General features: G+C 52.1%; 3 protein-coding genes and 1 pseudogene across 4 annotated transcripts; 3 read left to right on the forward strand and 1 right to left on the reverse strand.

The window, feature by feature from the left end:
• Positions 1–567: 567 nt before the first annotated feature.
• On the forward strand, positions 568–1292 carry LOC140220148 (putative multidrug resistance protein). The gene has a single exon (XM_072293385.1). The coding sequence runs from the start codon at positions 724–726 to the stop codon at positions 1189–1191; it is 468 nt and encodes a 155-aa protein (XP_072149486.1). The 5' UTR covers positions 568–723; the 3' UTR covers positions 1192–1292.
• Positions 1293–1629: 337 nt separating this feature from the next.
• On the reverse strand, positions 1630–6507 carry LOC117834125 (putative multidrug resistance protein). Of its 2 annotated transcripts, none has more exons than XM_034713746.2 (6): positions 6075–6503; positions 5910–5964; positions 5191–5827; positions 4545–5085; positions 3376–4263; positions 1630–3296 (listed from the first exon to the last, which is right to left on the reverse strand). In XM_034713746.2, the coding sequence occupies exons 1-6, from the start codon at positions 6342–6344 to the stop codon at positions 1905–1907; spliced, it is 3783 nt and encodes a 1260-aa protein (XP_034569637.1). In that variant the 5' UTR covers positions 6345–6503; the 3' UTR covers positions 1630–1904. The 2 variants fall into 2 exon arrangements, with proteins under 2 accessions (XP_034569637.1, XP_034569646.1); XM_034713755.2 differs by having other exon boundaries at positions 2869–3291; positions 6075–6507.
• A 163-nt stretch (positions 6508–6670) lies between these two features.
• LOC117855274 (putative multidrug resistance protein) lies at positions 6671–13953 on the forward strand (annotated as a pseudogene).
• Positions 13954–17051: 3098 nt separating this feature from the next.
• Positions 17052–20952, forward strand: LOC117857472 (putative multidrug resistance protein). Its single transcript, XM_034740142.2, has 3 exons — positions 17052–18280; positions 18372–19265; positions 19342–20952. The coding sequence occupies exons 1-3, from the start codon at positions 17147–17149 to the stop codon at positions 20722–20724; spliced, it is 3411 nt and encodes a 1136-aa protein (XP_034596033.2). The 5' UTR covers positions 17052–17146; the 3' UTR covers positions 20725–20952.
• The last annotated feature ends 267 nt before the right edge of the window (positions 20953–21219 follow it).

Raw genomic sequence — 21219 nt, forward strand, 5'->3', positions numbered from 1 at the left:
GTACCACATTTTCCCCCATAGACGCAGTACTATGAAGATAAGATATCGATCTGAACAATCGAGATCTAATTCTGCGGGATGGCCAACAACATCATCCATGCCTGACGTAAAAAAATAATGCACTACAGGGAGTTGTTCATCAATGATTCAATGGTATTCCCCACAAGTCAGATCCCTAATTGAACCCGAGGCAAACAATTGATACACAGATTTCACCAAGTAGTAGTCAACTACAGGGCTACCCAAACACCCAAGCGCGATTTCTTCTTCTAATTTACTCGTACGGAAATTTATGCAGGTATTTACCACCCGTACCGGCCAGAGCGAGAGGAGCCGGGGTGCTGATGGTAGCGCCGGGTGGTTCGTCAATGGCGCCGCGCCGGCCCTGACTTGGATGAGGGAGGAGCGTGGTTGGAATCGTTGTTCTGGCTGGGAGACGACGCGGGGTCGCAATAATCCTAATTAGCTATTGATCGTTAAGCTATTTTGAGCACTGTCGCTGACGACCTATTAACTGTCACAATCCCAACTACTCGATCTCGAGCAGAACGTGAGGAAGCTCGTCTTCTTAGCATTCGCCTCCTGGATCATGGCGTTCCTAGGTAAGCTACAAGCACACTGTACCCTGGATCGAGAAGCCATGGCGGCGTCTGTCTGACACCTTACCTGCGCGTTGCAGAGGGGTATTGCTGGACGCGGACGGCGGAGCGACAGGCGTCGCGTATGCGGGCACGGTACCTGCGGGCGGTGCTCCGGCAGGACATGGAGTACTTCGACCTCCGAGCGGCGGGCATGGCGCCGGAGGTGGTCGCCAGCGTGTCCAACGACAGCCTCGTCGTGCAGGACGCGCTGGCTGAGAGGGTCCCCAACTTCGCCATGAACGCCACCATGTTCGCCGGCAGCTACGCCGTGGCGTTCTTCCTGCTGTGGCGCCTCGCCCTCGTCGCGCTCCCGTCCGTGCTGCTCCTCGCCGTCCCCGGCTTCATGTCCGACCGCGTCCTCACCGGCCTCGCGCCGGATCAGGGACAAGTACGCGCGCCCGGGGTCCGTGGCCGAGCAGGCCGTGTCGTCCGCGCGCACCGTGTACTCGTTCGTGGCGGAGACGAGCACCGTGGTCAGGTTCTGCTACCCGTCGCGGCCGGAGAACCCCATCTTCACCAACTTCAGCTTGCAAGAATGTTCTTGGACTAATCTATTTGCAGGAATGTTCAGTAAACAACATTGATGCTTCCTGCGGCAACAACCTATTCTTCCTCCCATTTCTCTATCAGGACTTCAGGAGAAAAAACGAAATGTTCCATTTCTCTACAGGTAGTTCTTGTTAACTGTGAGGACTACACAAGGTATCCAACGAGCAGAAAAATCATCGTTTGAATGAACGAGATCTAGTTCTGCGGGATGACCAACAATATCATCCAACTCTGATAATGCACTATAGAAAGTTATTCATCAATGGTATTCCCCACAAAGTCAGATCCATAATTAAACCTGAGGCAAACAATTGATACACCGATTTTCGAGAGGAGAAAAAGAGAGAAAAGAGAGGGGAGGGGTTGGGCCGTAACAGAGAAAGGATAGAGAATTTGACCCACCACATATATGAGTTGCAAAAAGATTGCAAGTCCAACAGAGAAAACAGAGATTCAAATTTGAATTAGTAATCAAAATTCTTCACATACTTTTAAGGACTACGCTAAATTTTGGTTAAGCATGCGTAAGAACTCGGCATGGAAATCGAAACATAGGAAAGGACAACCCCGCACTCAAAGTCATTTAAGAAAAGCTCGGCTTTCAGGGTTCCCTATCTTCAGTTGCCGTTTAAATTCAAACGGCAATACATCTCGTGAGCAAATAGAGAAAAGAGGCAAGTCATCTCAATGGTCTGCAATTTCTGAATGCATGTGTTACTCTTGTGAAGCGAATATCTCAGTGCCGGTTGCACCCTGCTGCAAACTGACCAGCCCAAAGTACATCCCAGAACGACCCTTGCCCATTAGGGATGCGTGCGTGCCATCCTCCACAACTCTTCCTCCCTCTAGCACGGCGATCTTGTCACAGTTTTGGACAGTGCTGAGCCTATGTGCCACCACTACACTTGTCCTTCCAACCATCACCCGGTCCAGTGCCTTCTGCACCACCTTCTCGGATGCGCTGTCCAGCGCGCTCGTGGCCTCGTCCAGCAACAAGATGGCTGGGTTCTTGAGGATGGCGCGAGCGATCGCTACGCGCTGCTTCTGCCCTCCCGATAGCTGAAACCCTCGCTCACCACAGGATGTGTTGTACCCGTCCTTGAGGCTGCTGATGAAGTCATGTGCATTGGCAGATTTTGCTGCACTCTCAATCTCTGCCTCGCTTGCAGTTGCTGTGCCGTATATGATGTTCTCCTTGATCGTACCTGCAAACAGTGCTGGCTCCTGGCTAACCAACCCAATATGTTGACGTAAGGCTCGGAGATTGTAAGATCTTATGTCTCTACTGTCAATCTTCACCACCCCCGCAGTTGGGTCGTAGAATCTCTCGATAAGCCCAATGATGGTTGACTTACCGGAGCCACTCTTTCCAACGAGCGCTGTTGACTTGCCTGGTTGTATGCTCAAGGAGAATCCTTTGAAGATGATCACATCTGGCCTGGATGGGTATGCAAAGTCAACATCCAACATTTCCACCTCACCTTTAAGCTTACTCGGGATGTATCCCTCAGGATTGTCAGAGTCAATTTCTGTTTTCCGATCAAGAACAGCAAACACATAGGCAACTGCATCAGCGCCCTTAGCAAGGTCTGTTGCCATGCTACCTGCCTCTCCAATCAGACGCCCTGTCATCACTATGATAATGAAGGTCTGCAAGAGTTGCTTGGCAGTAATGCGGCGCTCAACCATCAGCTTGCTGCCATACCAAAAATCGAGGGCAAATGAGCATGTTATGATGAACAGGGAGGTGCCAAGGACAAGGCCAGCGAACCATGATTGTCGAATGTTTTCCTTGCGCGGCCCATCTTGCGTCTCCTCAAAGAGGTGTAGGATGTGATCCTGGGATGAGAAGGCAGTGACGGTCCGGAAGTTGGAGATGGCCTCCGCTGCTAGCTTGCTGCCCTCGGACTGTGCTCTTATCGATCTCTTGGACATGTTCTTCAGTAGGGCACGGCGAGCGTAGAAGCCAATAATGATTAGTGGTTGCGCTGCTATCATTACGACGGCCAAGCGCCAAGCGATAACCAAACCCATAGTCCAGGAAACAAGCACGGAAGAAACAACCTGGATCGCTAGAGCCATCCGGTCTCCCACAAGTGACCTGACCTACAACAAAAGAATTATGTCAAATTAAGTATTACTAATTGTTTTCCAAGTATATTAACAAAAGAAATAGAATATTTACTGCGTTGGCGTCCTTAGCAAGCTGCGAGCATATGGCACCAGTGGAGTTCTCTTCATGGTCAAACCATGCAATCTCAAATGTGAGGATCTTTGTGAGCATATGTTCTCTTATCCTCTTGGTGAGACGTTCCCCCATGACACCAAAGTTGTAGTGCTGTACAATACTTAGTAAGAACGATGCCACTGCAAGAGCAACGAAGAAGAGCACATAGGTCCTTGTTTTTTCCTTGATCTCAGCATGGTCTGTCAAGAAGTAAGCAGAGACAACACTCCCCAAGCCATACGCATGAGCAGGCTGGATGCCTCCACACACAATTGCGCTAAAGCTGCCCATCACCGCCTGCTTCCACTCTGGTGCATTAAGCATAAGTAGTCTTTTGAAGGACGGAGCATGAAGGGTGAGCTTCTCGGCGTTGTCGTCTCTCGTGTCACCCAGCGACTGAACCGAGCTTGGCCTGCTAGCAGAAGAGAACCTCCTGCTCATATTGTGGCTGTTGGACTGCCCGACATCAAAAGATGCACTGCTGACTCCATTGGCCTTGTCAACCTCACTCGAGTAACTGGTTTGCTGAAGTTGAGTAAGCGATTTGTAGAGGCCATCTTCATTGCCAACAAGCTCATCATGGGAGCCTAGCTCCATGACTTCACCACATTGCATGACGACGATCATGTCTGCATTTCGGATGGTTGAGAGGCGATGTGCAATAATAATAGTAGTCCGCCCCGTGGAGGCTAGGTCAAGCGCCTCTTGCACAACATGCTCTGATTCCGTGTCCAATGCACTAGTGGCTTCATCCAGGAGAAGGATCTTGGGTGACTTGACGATTGCTCTGGCAATAGCAATCCTCTGCTTCTGCCCTCCGGACATCTGGATACCCCCTTCACCCACCTGTTGTTATTTATGACTTGGTTACTATAACACACTAACACAGCAGTAAGAACATGAACCTATATATTTCATAGAAGGAAGAATTCTACTTGCAAAAGCTAGGTCCTGACTACATGCATGGAAAATCTGGTAGATGCTGTGCAGATACTACCATTTCAATGTTGAGCCTAGCTTCTCATGAACATCTAGCTCACGTTCTGTTGCAGGAGTGCGTGTACTATACTAGTAGCTATCTAAGTTTGAATCTTACGCTGTGTGCATGTTTTAATAAGAAATGTCACCTGGGTGTCGTAGCCCTGCGGCAGCTGGGCGATGAAGTCGTGAGCGTTGGCAGCCTTGGCAGCGGCGATGACCTCCTCCGCGGTGGCGTCTTCCTTGCCGAACAGTATGTTCTCCCGTATCGTCGTCGCGAACAGCACCGGCTCCTGGCTGACGAGACCCATTTGCGCGCGAAGCCACTTGAGCCGCAGCCGCCGGATGTCGACGCCGTCCAGCAGGACCTCCCCGGATGATGGGTCATAGAAACGCTCCAGTAGTGCTATCACCGTTGACTTCCCCGATCCGCTGCTGCCAACCAGCGCCACGGTGCGCCCCGCTGGCACGCGCAGGCTGAAGCTCACCAAGACGGGGCTCTCCGGCCGCGATGGGTAGCAGAACTCGACGTTCTTGAACTCCACATCGCCGGCGACATTGGGCAGGTCCTCGCCGGCGTCGCTCCCCGAGTCGATCTTGGGCACCCGCCGGATCACCTCCTGGATCCTCTCTGCCGCCGAGATTGCCTCTGACAAGTATTTCACACTCGACAGCCCCGACCCCAACGCCCTGTAGGAAAATATATATTATCATTTACATCGCGTAATAGGTACTTAATTAATTATTAATTACATCCAAAACAGGATCGAATTAGTTGGAGCGAGTGTTGCGTACAGGCCGCCATTGACGATGGCGCTGGAGACACTGAAAACAGCGCCGCCCTGGTAGCCGTGGTACATGACGAGGCGGCTGCCGTACCAGAGGGTGAACGCTGAGATGGCGAAGGTGACGGCATTGCTGCCAATGGCGAGGCCCTTGGCGAGCCCCTGCTTGAGCCCCAGCTGCATGGACTCCTCGAGCGCGGCGGCGAACCGCGCCACGGTGCTCCTCTCCGCCGCGAACGAGTACACGGTGCGCGCCGACGACACGGCCTGCTCCGCGATGGCGCCCGGGCGCGCGTACTGCTCCCTGATCCGGCGCGCGATGCCGACGAGGATGCGGCCGTAGACGATCCCGGGGACGACGAGCAGCAGCACGGACGGCAGCGCCACCAGCGTCAGCCTCCACACGGCCGCGAGAGCGAGGACGTAGCACCCGAGGAACATGGCGGCGTTCATCACGAAGTTTGGGAGCTTCTCGGCCAGCGCGTCCTGGATGACGAGGCTGTCGTTGGAGACGCCGGTGATCACCTCCGACATGGAGCCGGTCCTGAGGTCGAAGTACTCCACGTCCTGCCGGAGCACCGCCTGGAGGTACCGCGCCCGCATCCGCGACGCCTGCCGCTCCGCCGTCCGCGCCCAGCAGTAACCCTCTGCATCCAACGAACGTGTATGCCAGACGCACAAGGCAAACACTGAACAGTAGTGGTGTGTACAGAGGCAGAGCTTACTTACCTAGGAACGCCATGACCCAGAAAGCTAATGCCAAGAAGACGAGGTTCCTCGCGCTCTGATCATTTGATAAGAATCAAGATGAAGTCGATATAATAGTGTGACTGCTAGCTCGTCAATCAGTTGATCTTCAGCCACGGTGGTTTCTACATACAGAAGCGCACGTACCGCGTTGATCCTGGAGCTGAACTCTTGGAGGAGGTCGGGGCCGTGGCCAATGTCGTTGGTGATGCGAATGAACAGGATCAACGTCAGTGGATACGATATGCCGTCGCCTACAGCGCCCACCAGGCCTAGCAGCATCAGGACCACGTCCACCTTGTCTGCGTGCGCGAACACCGACATGGACGGCGACCCCCCTGCTGGCGGCGGCGCCGGCGCCGGCGCGGCCTCCTTCTCGGTTGCCTCTCCATCCATGTCTGGAGAGCTCGCTGGCATCACCGAACACGGCAATTCTATTATAGTTGGGCTAACCCGCAATGTGCGCTGCAAAAATACTGAACTAGTATGACTTAGATTCTGAGTTGTGACGTTGACGCCATTTTTCTTTGACTACTAGCATGTGAGAGGGGTTGATCTAGCTAGTGCGCCTCGCGGCTTGCGATGTTGGCATCTGCACTGCTCCCATTAGCATCAAGTGCTTTAATGGACAGATAGCCATGCCATCACGCGACCGGACATGATACCCAATATTTTCGGTGGAAACAACACCGAATCCTGTCGGCCATATATTTATTGGCCCACCAGAAAATTTGAATGTAGATATGGAGATTACGGTGCACGACGTGGAGGATAAGAACTAGATGAGGATTAGGAAACTACTCGTAGCAATTAGAGTAGGACTCTCTAGTCAAATCCGACTAGTATTCTTGTAAACAACCGACCCGTAACCCTACCCCCAGCAATATAAGGTGAGGCAAGGACTCCCTCCAAACAAGTTCAATCAATACAATACAACCAACACAAAGGACGTAGGGTATTACTCGATATAAATGACCCAAACCTATCTAAATCGTGTGTTCGAGTTCATCTTTGAGTTACTGATCTCGACGAGCTCCACGCATAAAATACTACCTTGGGTACCCCTCGGTAGGTTGCCGGGTCTAAACACCGACGGCTAGCGCGTCATGTAGGGGACCTCGCTAAAGATCCACTGGCGAACTCGATGGCTCAAGTCATCATCAAGCCCACCGTCACGTTCGAAGCGGGCACAACGTTTGTCTTCGGCTTCTAGGTTTGCGTCGTAGACGGCGCTGGAAATTTCCACCGCCACGTCGTGCCGGCCCGGAGGAGAAGCAATACGATATCAACGTTCATCGCCAAGCTCTGGAAGATTTTGTTGAAAAATTCAACTAAATTTTCGACTTCTTCCAAGGCTCAAGGGATGAGCCCGAGTACAACTCGACTTCTCCCACCAATCGGACTGGCGCTTAAGCCATCATGTGAATCGGTCTACGATACAAGTCGATTCCTGTTCGAACTCCGAAGCTCAGGTGCTATCTGCCAAGACAATCTATCCATATCACAATTCAACTTGGATTTGATCGAGGATCCCGACTACTACTCAGATCCGGATGAGGAGAATCCTTATCAAGCCAAATGTTAATCCCCCACGCGATCGATCCCTACCGATTCGCTCCATCTCCTCAACCAGAACGTCATCAACATCGTCCTCCTGGCGTGCGCCTACTGGGTCATGACGTTCCTAGGTACAGTGACCATTATCCTAACATCTGCACCATGTGTCAATCGATTTATTTCTACCGTGCGTCGTGTGCAGAGGGGTATTGCTGGGCGTGGACGGCGGAGTGGCAGGCATCGCGGATGCGGGCGCGGTACCTGCGGGTGGTGCTTCGGCAGGACGTGGAATACTTCGACCTTCGGTCCAGCTTCGCGTCGAAGGTGGTCACCGGCGTCTCCAATGATAGCCTCGTCGTGCAGGACGCGTTGGGGGACAAGTTGCCCAGCTTCCTGATGAACATCGCCACGTTCGTCGGCAGCTACGCCGTCGGGTTCGCGCTGCTGTGGGGGCTCATGCTCGTGACCCTGCCATCCGTGCTCCTCCTTGTCAACCTAGGGTTCGCATACAGCTGCGTCGTCACGGGCCTGGCGCGATGGATCCGGGCGCAATACGCGCGCCCGGGCACCATCGCCGAGTAGGCCGTGTCGTCGGCGCGTGCCACCTACTCGTTCGTGGCGGAGGCGAGCACCATGGCACGGTTCGCCACCGTGCTCGAGGACTCGGCATGGCTCGGGGTCAAGCCGGGCGTCGCCCTCGGCGTTGCCTTCGCCATCTACGCCTTCAACGTCTGGTACGGCAGCCGCCTCGTCATGTACCACGGCGTCCAGGGCGGCACCGTCTTCATCGTCGTATCCCTCGTCATCATTGGCAATGTGTACGTAACGCACATTAGCTCTGTGTCTCTATGTTTCCTTCGCCAGAGGTAAGCTACTGACGATCAAGACTTTAACTAACTATGCAGGTCGCTGGGTCGGCGCTATTGAATATCAAGTACTTCTCGGAGGCGGCGGCGGCGGCGGAGAGGATCCTTGATATGATACAGCGGGTGCCCATGATAGATTCGGACAGCAACGCTAGCAATGAGCTCGCCAACGTCGCTAGCACGATGGAGTTCAAGGACATCAAGTTCTGCTAACCGTCACGGCCCAAGAACCCCGTTTTCTCGTGCTTCTACTTGCACGTGCCGGTGGGGCAGACTGCGGCGCTCGTCAGCGGTAGCGGCTGAGGGAAGTCGACGGTGATCGCGCTGTTGGAGCGGTTCTATGACCCATCGGCCGGGGAGGTGACGCTCGACGGCGTCGACATCCGGCGGCTGCGGCTCAAGTGGCTGCGCCCACAGATGGGGCTCGTCAGCCATGAGCCGGTGCTGTTCGCGACGACCATACGGGAGAACGTCATGATCCAAAGTTGCAAAACAAGTTTAACATGTTAACATGGGCATCATGAGCATAATTTGTGCATAATTGAGCATCATAGCCATGCATTTATTTAAGCTCACATAATTGTTATTTATTGTTGAAATTCAAATTTGTGAAGCAACTCTAATTTTTGTTATGCAACTCTTCCTTTGTTATTTTATTTAAATACTAGATGCAATTTGATGATTTTACAGTATTTTTACTTGATTTTTCAGTGATGTTTTCTTGTGTTAAAAATTTATTTAAGTTTCAGTTTGGGCCGTTTTCTTTTGTCAATTATGTAAAAACCTGAGTAGATCTTGAAGTAATTCTTGTGTCATTGTGTTCTTTGCGATTTTATCTTTCAAATGAGTATTTTTGGGGGATTTTTAGATGCCTGTAGCTGGGTCGTTTGAGTGGGGAAAGTTGAACATTTTTGAAATTAGCCGGGTCCACGCGTCAGCGCCTGTTTCTTCTTCCTCCCGCTCCTCTTTCTGCTGCCGGTTGGGCGGACAGAGCTCGCCCACCACGTTGCCACCGTACACCGGCCGGTGAGGCCCCGGTCACACGAAAATCCCCTTCTACCTTCACCCCGCTCCTCCTTTATAAGCCCCACACTGGCACCCCCAAACCCTAGCCCCTCCATCCTCCATTTGTGCCGCCACTAATACCTCCACCTCCAAGCACCGCCGCCCCTTGCCACCACCAATTCGTTGTCGTTGTGAGTCTTGGTTCGATTCCTCGCAGCCACGACTTCTCCTCGAGGTCCCGCATCCATTTTGCCACTTCCCGAATGTCCTCCCTCATCGTGCAAGCATCCCCACGGCAAGCCCCATCCGCCCCATCTCTGCCGCGAAGCTTCTATTGCGCCACATCCTCCGAGCAAACTTGAAAACTTGAAAAATGCATAGAAATGTGTAGGAAAATGCTAAAAATGTGGATCTTATTTTGTTGGATTCCTTATGAGATCTAGTTTATTTCGAAATTGAGTATGTGCATGCTACCGTTGTATATTTTGCTCTATGAATTATTCTTCTCTAGACTTGTTAAATGCCTTATAAATCATGTGGTGGTCCAAAAATCATGAAACCAATTTTTTTAGCTTCCATTTATATGTTCCAAATCTGTAACTTGTATTAATGGAATCTATTGTTTTCATGCTGTCTTAAGTCTAATGCTTGTTTGTTGTCTTAATGTTGTTATTTGCATGGTAATTAGTGGAAAATTGATAAAATATTGAAACCACTTATGTTCCTTTTTTGTCCATATATGTTGATGCTTTTATGGTTGATTTACAAGCCTTTTTGGATTTAATGTGCTTAATGGTAATTTATCTTATTTATTTTGTATCTCCACATTAAAAATTGATTTTGAGGTGAATCCAATTCTCATAATCTTGTTATTGGTGTCTCCCATCAGTGAAAATTATTTCATAATTGATTTTCAACGGATGATTTGAATCTTGCAATTTCGTACTTTCTTTTGGCTTATCGTACAAATAGTTTCCCTCATCATTCTTGTATGATTTTGTATTGTTTTTAGCTAGCTTGCCTTGTTAACAAGTAATTGCTTACTGTTTCTTTATTTTTTTCATGCATTTCATGAACATTTGCACTTATAGCATCATCTCTAATGCATGCACGCACTTCATTCTATAGAGAGCGACTTGTTGGAGAATGTGACCCTTGAGCCCGAAGCTGAGGTCGGCGTAGAGGTCGAGTTTGAGCCCGAGGAGAATCAAGGCAAGGCGTAGAGGTTGAGTTTGTCTCCTACTTTTTGAAATGAAATTGTTACTATGTCTAGCTATGGGTTGCATGTGGGTTATCTTATTGCATTATTAGAACCTATGTTATTGTTATTATGGCCTCCGTTGCTTTGTTGTCATATACCTTGTCGCTCAAGTAGTGTGGGTTATAATAAATTAATCTTGTAATTGCTTAGCTATGCTCAGTCATAGAATGATCACTTGGTGAGGGAAATGGTTATAGATTAATCAACACCGTTTCTATTAAGGTTCTTTAATGTTGTTGAATAAATGAACATGATGGTTAATTTTGGATACGAGATTTGAGCGGTGTGTAGGGTCACGAGAATAGAGTCTCGGTGACATAAGTCGCTCGAGTTGATTAAGGACCGTCCGTTGTGGATGTTGGTTTGAGCACCCTTTTTTGTGCTACCACATGTTCCCATACGGGAAGAACAAGCCTAATACCTTACTTGACTCTCTCTATGAGGCACGGCCCTAGATGTGTGGTTCTTGGACTATGTAGAAGAGTCTAGGAGTGTCCCCAGTGGACCTAGGTCGTCCTCCACACAAGCTAGGCGTGTTTTACTCATAATTTGAGGCAGTTTGGGAAAAGTTGGCATGAGTACCCCCTTGCGCACCTTTGGCCGGGTGTGCGAGCCGCAAGATCCTCGAGTCGTGTGGGTAAAGAGTACACCCTTGCAAGGATAAATCAATTCGAATTGCCGTGCTCTCAGTTATGAATAAGCTCAAGTCCCGTGAATTCATCGTAGAGTTATCGGATGCTTCTAATACTTGTTCATATATTTATGCTCTATGTTACCATGTTGATGTAATTATTTGCAACTAAAATTTGAAGTGGGTTTAGGCAAGATTAATAAAACTTGCTAGCTGTCCATAGAGTGTTATTCACATGCTTATGGTCAAAAATTAAGGATAGAATGAGATAGGTTTTTGCAAATTTACTTAACCTTAAAGTCTCACTTCTTGTTCAACCCTATGCATGATCCTTGTTATATAATTGCGTAAGTCTTTTGAGTATCTTTTTATACTCATGTTGCTATCGCTCATTAAAGTTGTAGGTTAACCAGAGGCCGTGTTTGATCACTTTTACCCCGCCTATCCGAGGGTGGGTGATGAGTGACTAGAGTGATCGTTGGTTGCTTCGATGGTTTTCTTGGACAACTACACCATCGTATCTTTTGCGTTTATCTATTGTATTCACTGCATAGTAGTGCTCTTTATAAGGGTTAGATGTTGGGAAAACTTAAACCTTAACATTTAATTCCACGTTATTATTGTCATGGCCCAAGACTTGTATTTTGGAGCTCATTCAATTAAATTTCAGATTTGAACCATGTGTGTAATGGACTTGTAACCTTAATTATTGAACTTGTGAAATGTTAAAATTGCTCTTTTATGGTTCATGTGGTGATGTGCAATTCGTACGGTTGGTGTTGCTTGATCGTGGGCATGTTATGAAATACCTACTGGGACTACTGGATTTGGCTCCTGTTAAGTTGAATTGCACTGCGTCTCTAGGTGTGGGTTGACACTTGACATGTCGCAAGACATGTAAGTTTGGACTCTCATCCTATTAGCATCACCGTCAATTCACTTAATTCGAGATCAAATTGGGCGGTTCTTACCATCTCCGCAGCTAAGGCGGCCCAACGCCGACAACTTCATCTCCCAGCTGCCTCAGGGCTACGACACAGAGGTAACTTAGCATTCTTTTCCAGCTGATATCATCATATTAAATCAATCTGCGACATGGATTACTAACCATATGTAAAATGAAAACAGGTGGGTGCACGTGGTGTGCAAATGTCCGGAGGGCAGAAGCAGAGGATCGCTATGGCCAGAGCAATCCTAAAGTCACCCAAGATTCTACTCCTTGACGAAGCCACGAGCGCACTGGACACCGAGTCAGAGCGAATCGTGCAGGAGGCGCTCGACGCAGCTTCCATGGGCCGGACTGCAATTGTCGTCGCACATCGTCTCTCCACCATCCGGAACGCTGATACTATCGCGGTCATGCAGGCCGGCGCAATCGTGGAGCAGGGCTCATGGCCACAGTGAGCAATGCAGCCATTTATCATCGCCTGCTTCTACACCCGCCGTGTCTTACTGAAACCAGCAAGCTAGCTTCTGATGCTGTCTCCAACCTCCGCACCATCGCCGCATTCTGATCCCAGGATTCTAGTTACCACAGGCCGTGTCAAGCTCATGGCTGAGGCTGAGGGGCCAAGCTCATGGCTGAGGGGCGCATCACCGCCGAGGCGGTCTTCCAGACCACCATGATTCTAGTTACCACAGGCCGTGTCATTGCAGATGCATGTGGCATGACATGATGACAACAGACCTCGCCAAAGGAGTCCGTGTTTGCTATTATTGACCGTGAAACAAAGATTGAACCTGACAATCCCCAGGGGTACAAGCCAGAAAATCTCAAAGGTGAGGTGGCAACTGTTGGAGTTGATTTTGCATATCCGTTGAGGCCGGATGTGATCATCTTCGAAGGATTCTCCTTGGACATAACTCCAGGCAGGTCAACAGCCCTTGTTGGACGTAGTGGTTCTGGCAAGTCAACCATCATCGGGCTTATAGAGCGCTTCTATGACCCGCTAAGAGGGGTGGTGAATATCAGGACATATAATCTCCGAGCACTACGGCGCCACATCGGGCTTGTCAGCCAAGAGCCAACATTGTTCTCTGGCATGATCAGAGAGAACATCATGTATGGTGCGGGGACGGCAAGTGAGGCAGAGGTTGAAGACGCGGCGAGGTCCGCCAATGCACATGACTTCATTAGCAATCTCAAGGATGGGTACAACACATGGTGTGGCGACCGGGGCGTTAATCTATCCGGAGGGCAGAAGCAGCACATCGCAATCGCCCGCGCCATCTTGAAGAACCCAGCCATCTTGCTGCTGGACAGCGCATCCGAGAAGGCGGTGCAGGAGGCGCTAGAGAGGATGATGGCTGGCCGGACGAGCGTCGTGGTGGCGCACAGGCTAAGCACCATCCAGAACTGTGACGTGATCGCCGTGCTTGAGAGAGGAGCTGTCGTGGATAAGGGCACGCATGTGTCCCTAATGGCCAAGGGTCCTTCTGGGAAGTACTTTGGATTGGTCAGTTTGCAGCAGGGAGGTGACCAGCACTAGGATGTTTGCAAGAGAAGAGTGTAGCACTTTCAGATTGGCAGCCCATTCAGATGAGCCACGATTTGGACTTACCTGCAACTTCAAGCAGGCATACCTTTAATTTGTGCAAGGTGTAGTGTTCATAAGATGTTATTGGTGTGTTTAGGCCTGGTACCACCTGTAGGTTATGTCCACCGCCGCTCATTTCCCATGTGCATGACCTGTAAGAGTGGAATTGAACCAATAGTCACCACTCAACACTTGCTCGTACGAAATTAGGAGCAGCTGCCTGCATCTTTATAGTTGAGGGAGCAATTGCCCACCAGTTTGTGATTCAAGTTTCGTTTTGCCCTTATGTTTATCTGATCATTTGGTGCCAGCTGTAGTTTCCATTGAAACTAGTTAGACAGCAAACTTATTAGCTGCATATGATCTTCAGCATATCTTCTATTGCTGGTTCCTGTTTCTCACTGCTCAAGGGTCTCAGTGTCGCAGGCAATGACCTTAGGAGATTGCATATGCAACTTTGTCAGCAAAAAACTGTTTTTTGAAATAATCAGAAACAAACTGTCATGAGATGAAACGATGCTGTTTATAAAGAAAAATTATCAGCACACAAATAAAAGAGTTGCTCAAATGAAAGGGCTAACACCCCACCCACAAACATGCACACTCCCAAGGCGTAGAGCCATTATCCTCCAAGAGGTCTGAACCGATCGCCTCTCCATGCTCTGTGTGCATACACCTGCTAGGGCAGCAGCTAGCGATGTCCACCCCTTACCAAACCTCAAAGGGGATGCATCCACGTTCCCAACTCACCGATGCGTCACCCGCGGACATGGTGATAAGCCGATAACCACATATTTGTAAATTTTTATATTAAAATAAAGGTAATCTAACAGAAAGAAAATTAATATCAAACAACATCCAACAAGATACCGCTAGGAACATGAGAAATCAAATACTCTGATAAATTTATTTTTCACGTCTCCTTAAAAAACCCGGTATTACGTCATCACATACATTGGTCGATGCTCCATTTTTTATTGGAGGATGACTTCAGAGGACACTTGGGGTTGCAAAAGGACGGTGGGGCCTGCATTCTTCCCTCGTGTTATAGGCTAATAGCACCGTTCTTCTGGCTTTTCATTCGTGCAGCAATAGCAGTTAGTTCGCCCTATTGGACCACAAACAGCCCGCAGGCAAAGTATTACCGTGATCAAAGATGAAGCTTCCCTATGGTGTGCTGAGGGAGCCAAGGACCTAGCTGCCTTAGTTGCTTCAATCGATAGTGTGTAATAGCCTGTTTCTTTTCCTTTTTTTTCTAGTCGTTGGGAGTATGGAGCTTCTTGCCCTGCTTGTCTCAACCTCTGCTTGAGCTCCCTTGGCGCATCTAGCACCTGTAACTTGCTTTCTCCTTATTAATTCAAGCCGGCCAATGGCCAGGGTCTTTCGAAAAAAAAAAGTAGCTTTTCACGACCTGATGCAGTATTTTGTATTTGTCAGCAAACGATGTACATATGTCATAAACTCAATAAAAAAAACTCCAGATTGTGAGAAAAGACTTACACTGTGCAGATGAAGCAAGGAGCACGACAAATAAGAACATGATCATCACTTGCACAGGCTCCCCTTCATACTGGACTGCTACTAGGTAGTTGCAACTGCCAAGCGCCGACCATGTGGACAGGAGATCATACCGGTGGACGGACCGGGAACTTCTAAAAGGAAGAAGACGCAACAGCAGATCACACGGACAGCGCTACCAGCCACGGCTTTTGTGCACCTGAGTCCGTCGTCTTCTAGCATCGGAGGCATATATGTGGAAGTGCGTAACCAGCCACTTGCACTACTAGATTCCTTTGTCTCGCTATAAACACGTAAGAGTTGAGCACACGATAACTATGAAGACGGGATGCACTTTTTTTAGATGGACATGGACGGGTTTGGGAGAAAGAAGAAAGCACACTGCACTGTGTCCTCATCGACCATCAACGATCAGGATCCTGATCTTTTTGAAGGGGGCTAAGGCAGGCAAGGAGCCGGCCTGAACAGTTGTATTATTTTTTTTATCGTGATGTGGAATTGACAATTACAAATCCAGAGATATTATGGTTTTTTATGGTACATGATCAAGGCATGCCGGATTTTTTGTGCAAATGCATGCGAAACAAAATTAATTTTTTTTTCTAGAATACGCAGGAGAGCTACGTATCATTCTATTAAGAAGAAGCGGAAATAAGTTTTTTACAACGCGGGCCAACCGGACGCATGCACACGGATTCTTAAGCATTGAGGTGCTACATGGTAAAAAATTAACAACCGAGAGCAACAACACTAATCAACAACACATTGCTACCGAGAGAAACAACACTAATCAACAACACACATCACAGAAGGATCGTGTGAGCCTGCCAGCCAAGGGCAGCAAGGCCAGTACCACCGGCTGCACACCACATTGCTGCTTCTGCAGAGATGGTTACTGCAAGTTTAGATGGTGTTTTCTCGGCTCCTCTGTGAAACACTCGATCATTTCTTTCCTTCCAAAAACAAAATGCGACAGTGAACAGGCATGCTGTGTACACGACTTAGGCATGCTTGCCTTGAGAAAGTAACGGAACGCACAGACTTGCGTGTTGGCGCGAGCATCATGGCATCACAGGTTTCCCGTGATCCCGATCCATAGGGTCTATATATACATGTTGTCTCGTCAGTGATCGTGGTGGGTGTCGAAACGGAACGTTTTGCCTGAAAATCCGGCCAGTCCTCGATCTATACCGGCACGCACTCTCTCTGGTCGACGGCGACAGTGTCATCAAGCTGCTAGGTACCCCCCCCCCCCCCCCCCCAACACACACACACACACACACACACACACACACACACACACGCCGTCGTGGCCATGCACGCCGGTCGGCCGAAGAAGGCCGACGCGGCGGCGGCGGCGGCGCTCGCGCTGGGGTCTTCGGTGTTCGCGCACGCGGACGCGGTGGACGTGGCGCTGATGGTGCTTGGCCTGGTCGGCGCCATCGGCGACGGCATGGCCACGCCCCTGCGCCTCCTCATCGCCAGCCGTATCGCCAACGACCTCGGCAGCGGCCCCGACCACATCGCCCAGTTCGCATCCAAGATCAACGCGGTACGCGTCGTGTGCAAAATTTCCAATCCTGATCGATTAAGGCACTGTTAACAATGCCATCATCACTGACGAGACGACATGTGTTCATCCTGCCAGAACGTGATCAAAATTGTCTGCATAGCGTGCGCCGCCTGGGTCATGGCGTTCCTCGGTGAGAGCACACACATCACTGCACAAATATCAGTTCATTTTTGCTGCGTCCAAGAGTGTCTGACACGTTCCTACATACCATGCGCGCGTACTTGCAGAGGGCTACTGCTGGGCGCGGACGGCGGAGCGGCAGGCGTCGCGGATGCGGGCGCGGTACCTGCAGGCGGTGCTCCGGCAGGACGTGGAGTACTTCGACCTCCGGTCCGGCTCGGCGTCGGAGGTGATCACCGGCGTCTCCAACGACAGCATCGTCGTGCAGGACGCGCTGGCCGAGAAGGTCCCCAACTTCGTGATGTACGTCACCATGTTCGCCGGCAGCTACGCCGTCGGGTTCGCGCTGCTGTGGCGGATGACGCTGGTGACGCTGCCGTCGTCGCTCCTCCTCATCGTCCCGGGCGTCGCGTACGGGCGCGCCCTCACGGACCTCGCGCGCCGGATCAGGGCGCAGTACGCGCGCCCGGGCGCCATCGCCGAGCAGGCCGTCTCGTCGGTGCGCACCGTGTACTCGTTCGTGGCCGAGAAGGCCGCCATGGCGCGGTTCGCCGCGGCGCTCGAGGAGTCGGCGCGGCTCGGGCTCAGGCAGGGGCTCGCCAAGGGCGTTGCCATTGGCAGCAACGGCATCGCCTTCGCCATCTACGCCTTCAACATCTGGTACGGCGGCCGCCTCGTCATGTACCACGGATACCCCGGCGGCACCGTCTTCGTCGTCTCCTCCCTCATCGTCATCGGCGGCGTGTCGCTGGGGTCGGCGCTGTCGAACGTCAAGTACTTCTCGGAGGCGACGGCGGCGTCGGACAGGATCCTCGAGATGATACGGCGGGTGCCCAAGATTGATTCCGAGAGTGACGCCGGCGAGGAGCTGGCCAACGTTGCCGGCGAGGTGGAGTTCAGGAACGTCGAGTTCTGCTACCCGTCGCGGCCGGAGAGCCCCGTCTTGGCCAGTTTCAGCCTGCGGGTGCCGGCGGGGCATACGGTGGCGCTCGTCGGCCACAGCGGGTCCGGGAAATCGACGGCGATCGCGCTGCTGGAGCGGTTCTACGACCCGTCGGCCGGGGAGGTGGCGCTCGACGGCGTCGACATCCGGCGGCTGCGCCTCAAGTGGCTGCGCGCGCAGATGGGGCTCGTCAGCCAGGAGCCCGCCATGTTCGCCATGTCCGTGCGTGAGAACATACTGTTCGGCGAGGAGGACGCCACGGATGACGAAGTGATCGCCGCGGCGAAGGCGGCCAACGCCCACAACTTCATCTCGCAGCTGCCACAGGGCTACGACACGCAGGTAGCTTAGCAATTTAGCATAAGAGTCATTCGTTGATGTTGTCCTAATCGCTCCGATATCGATGTTAACCATGTCTAAAATACACAAGCAGGTGGGCGAGCGAGGAGCACAGATGTCTGGAGGGCAGAAGCAAAGAATTGCCATTGCCAGAGCGATTCTAAGGTCACCCAAGATCTTGCTCCTTGATGAAGCCACGAGCGCTCTCGACACCGAGTCCGAGCGCATCGTGCAGGAGGCGCTTGACGTGGCCTCCAGGGGCCGGACCACGATCGTCATTGCACATCGCCTCTCCACCATCCGGAATGCTGACGGTATAGCCGTCGTGGAATCCGGTGCAGTCCAGGAGCTAGGCTCTCACTCTGAGCTTATCGCCAAGAATGGCATGTACTCGTCTCTTGTCCATCTTCAGCAGACCAGAGATTCGAGTGAGGCCGACGAGGTTGTTGGCGGAACTTGCCGCACATCTCCTAGTGCAGGGCAATGCAGCATCAACACGAGCAAGATGCTCTCTTCAGCTAGCAGGTCAAATTGGACATTGTCCACGGGTGATGCAGGAGATGGTGATGGTGACAGCAATGAGAAGCCAAAGCTTCCTGTGCCATCCTTACGAAGGATGCTTCTCCTCAACGCACCAGAGTGGAAGTACGCACTGGTGGGGAGCTTGAGCGCAATCCTGACCGGGGGCATCCAGCCTGTTTACGCATACTGCATGGGGTGCACCTTTTCCATCTACTACTCGGCAGATCATGGCGAGATCAAGCACAAAACAAGGCTGTACGCGCTCGTTTTTCTCGGTCTTGTGGTGATCTCATTCTTGCTCAACGTTGGACAGCATTATAGCTTCGGCGCCATGGGTGAGTACCTGACCAAGAGGATCAGGGAGCGAATGCTTGAAAAGATCCTCACTTTTGAGATTGGATGGTTTGATCAAGATGACTACTCTAGCGGCGCCATATGCTCGCAGCTTGCCAAGGACGCCAACATTGTAAGCACACATCAAAATACTTGCTTATGATCGTACTTGGAAGCTCATACATGGTAATACTTGTGTTGCGTTGCAGGTGAGGTCACTCGTGGGCGACCGAATAGCCCTGGTGATCCAGACAGTTTCCATGGTGTTCATCGCCTTCACCGTGGGTCTCATCATCTCCTGGCGCCTGGCCCTGGTCATGATAGCGATGCAGCCGTTCATCATCGCCTGCTCCTACGCCCGGCGCGTCCTGCTGAAGCGCATGTCCACGAAATCGACACTGGCGCAGTCCGAGACCAGCAAGATCGCCGCCGACGCCGTCTCCAACCTCCGCACCATCACCGCCTTCTCGTCCCAGGGCCGCATCCTCCGCCTCTTCGGCCGAGCCCAGGAAGGGCCGTACAGGGAGAGCATCCGGCAGTCATGGTTCGCGGGTCTCGGGCTCGGCGCCTCCGTGAGCCTCACGGTGTTCTCGTGGGCCCTCAACTACTGGTACTGCGGCAAGCTTATGGCCGAGCGGCTCATCTCCGTCGAGGCCGTCTTCCAGACCACCATGATCTTGGTCACCACGGGGCGCGTGATAGCGGACGCGTGCAGCATGACGACGGACATCGCCAAGGGCGCCGACGCGGTGTCCTCGGTGTTCGCCATCCTCGACCGCCAAACGAAGATCGAGCCCGACGATCCCAAGGGGTACAAGCCGGAGAAGCTCACCGGGGAGGTGGAGATTGTAGACGTCGATTTCGCGTACCCGTCGAGGCCGGATGTCACCATCTTCAGAGGATTCTCCCTGAGCATAACGGCAGGCAAGTCGACGGCCCTCGTCGGGCAGAGCGGCTCCGGCAAGTCGACCATCATCGGGCTCGTAGAGCGGTTCTACGACCCGCTCAGGGGCGTCGTGAACGTAGACGGTAGGGACATCCGAGCGTACAACCTCCACGCCCTGCGCCGGCACATCGGGCTCGTCAGCCAGGAGCCGACGCTGTTCGCCGGCACCATCAGGGAGAACATCACGCTGGGGGTCGAAGCGGAGGCGCCGGCGAGCGACGCCGAGGTCGAGGCCGCGGCGAGGGCCGCCAACGCGCACGGCTTCATCTGCGGCCTCAAGGACGGGTACGGCACGCGGTGCGGCGACCGGGGCGTCCAGCTGTCGGGGGGCCAGAAGCAGCGGGTGGCGATCGCGCGCGCCATCCTCCGGAACCCGGCGATCCTGCTGCTGGACGAGGCCACCAGCGCGCTGGACGGGCGGTCGGAGAAGACTGTGCAGGAGGCGCTGGACAGGGTGATGGTGGGGCGGACGAGCGTGGTGGTGGCGCACAGGCTCAGCACCGTCCGGGGGTGTGACGCGATCGCCGTGCTGGAGAGAGGGGTTGTCGTGGAGAAGGGCACGCACGCGGCGCTCATGGCCAGGGGGAGCTCCGGGGCCTACTTTGGGTTGGTCAGCTTGCAGCGGGGAGGGGAGAAGCAGGGCTGAGATACGTTGTTCGCCGCCGGAGAGAGAAGGACTTTCAGAGTTCGCAGCCCGTTCAGGACAAGTCACCATTTGAATTTCACTCGCAGGCAGGAACTCTGAATGAATGAAGAGCTGCGGCTCATATAGGACTTGCATTACATGTGTCATCAGTGGCTCATTTGGACTTGTGTAGTGTTGCGGCTGTACTCGCTTGTCCAGCAATTCAATCAAGAGTCAGTTTGTAGCTCAGTAGCTGTAAAAGAACGAGTTCCTTACACCGTGCCCGGTTTTTAGGCCAGTTTGGCACCGCTCCGCCGGGCTCCGGCTCCCTCTAACGCTCTACTATTCATCTACTATACATCGGAATCTTTTTCCTCTCTCCTCTCCCTCCCCTCATAAAACCAAGAGGAGTAGGAGGAGTAACAAATTGTGGCTCCTCCGGCTCCGGCTCCACTGACACCCCTGCCACCTACAGTGGCCGGAACCGGAGTGGGAGAGTCCAGCCAAACTAGTCCT

The sequence above is a fragment of the Setaria viridis genome, chromosome 1, assembly GCF_005286985.2.
Source record: "Setaria viridis chromosome 1, Setaria_viridis_v4.0, whole genome shotgun sequence".
In the NCBI taxonomy this organism is placed as follows: domain Eukaryota; kingdom Viridiplantae; phylum Streptophyta; class Magnoliopsida; order Poales; family Poaceae; genus Setaria; species Setaria viridis.

Coding starts and splice junctions, on each gene's coding strand:
- LOC140220148 (XM_072293385.1), top strand. CDS start 724: ATGCGGGCACGGTACCTGCGGGCGGTGCTCCGGCAGGACATGGAGTAC.
- LOC117834125 (XM_034713746.2), bottom strand. CDS start 6,344: ATGCCAGCGAGCTCTCCAGACATGGATGGAGAGGCAACCGAGAAGGAG. Junction 5,965..6,074: donor TCAGCTCCAGGATCAACGCG/GTACGTGCGCTT, acceptor TCAAATGATCAG/AGCGCGAGGAACCTCGTCTT. Junction 4,264..4,544: donor CGCAGGGCTACGACACCCAG/GTGACATTTCTT, acceptor AAATAACAACAG/GTGGGTGAAGGGGGTATCCA.
- LOC117857472 (XM_034740142.2), top strand. CDS start 17,147: ATGCGGGCGCGGTACCTGCAGGCGGTGCTCCGGCAGGACGTGGAGTAC. Junction 18,281..18,371: donor CACAGGGCTACGACACGCAG/GTAGCTTAGCAA, acceptor ATACACAAGCAG/GTGGGCGAGCGAGGAGCACA. Junction 19,266..19,341: donor TTGCCAAGGACGCCAACATT/GTAAGCACACAT, acceptor GTTGCGTTGCAG/GTGAGGTCACTCGTGGGCGA.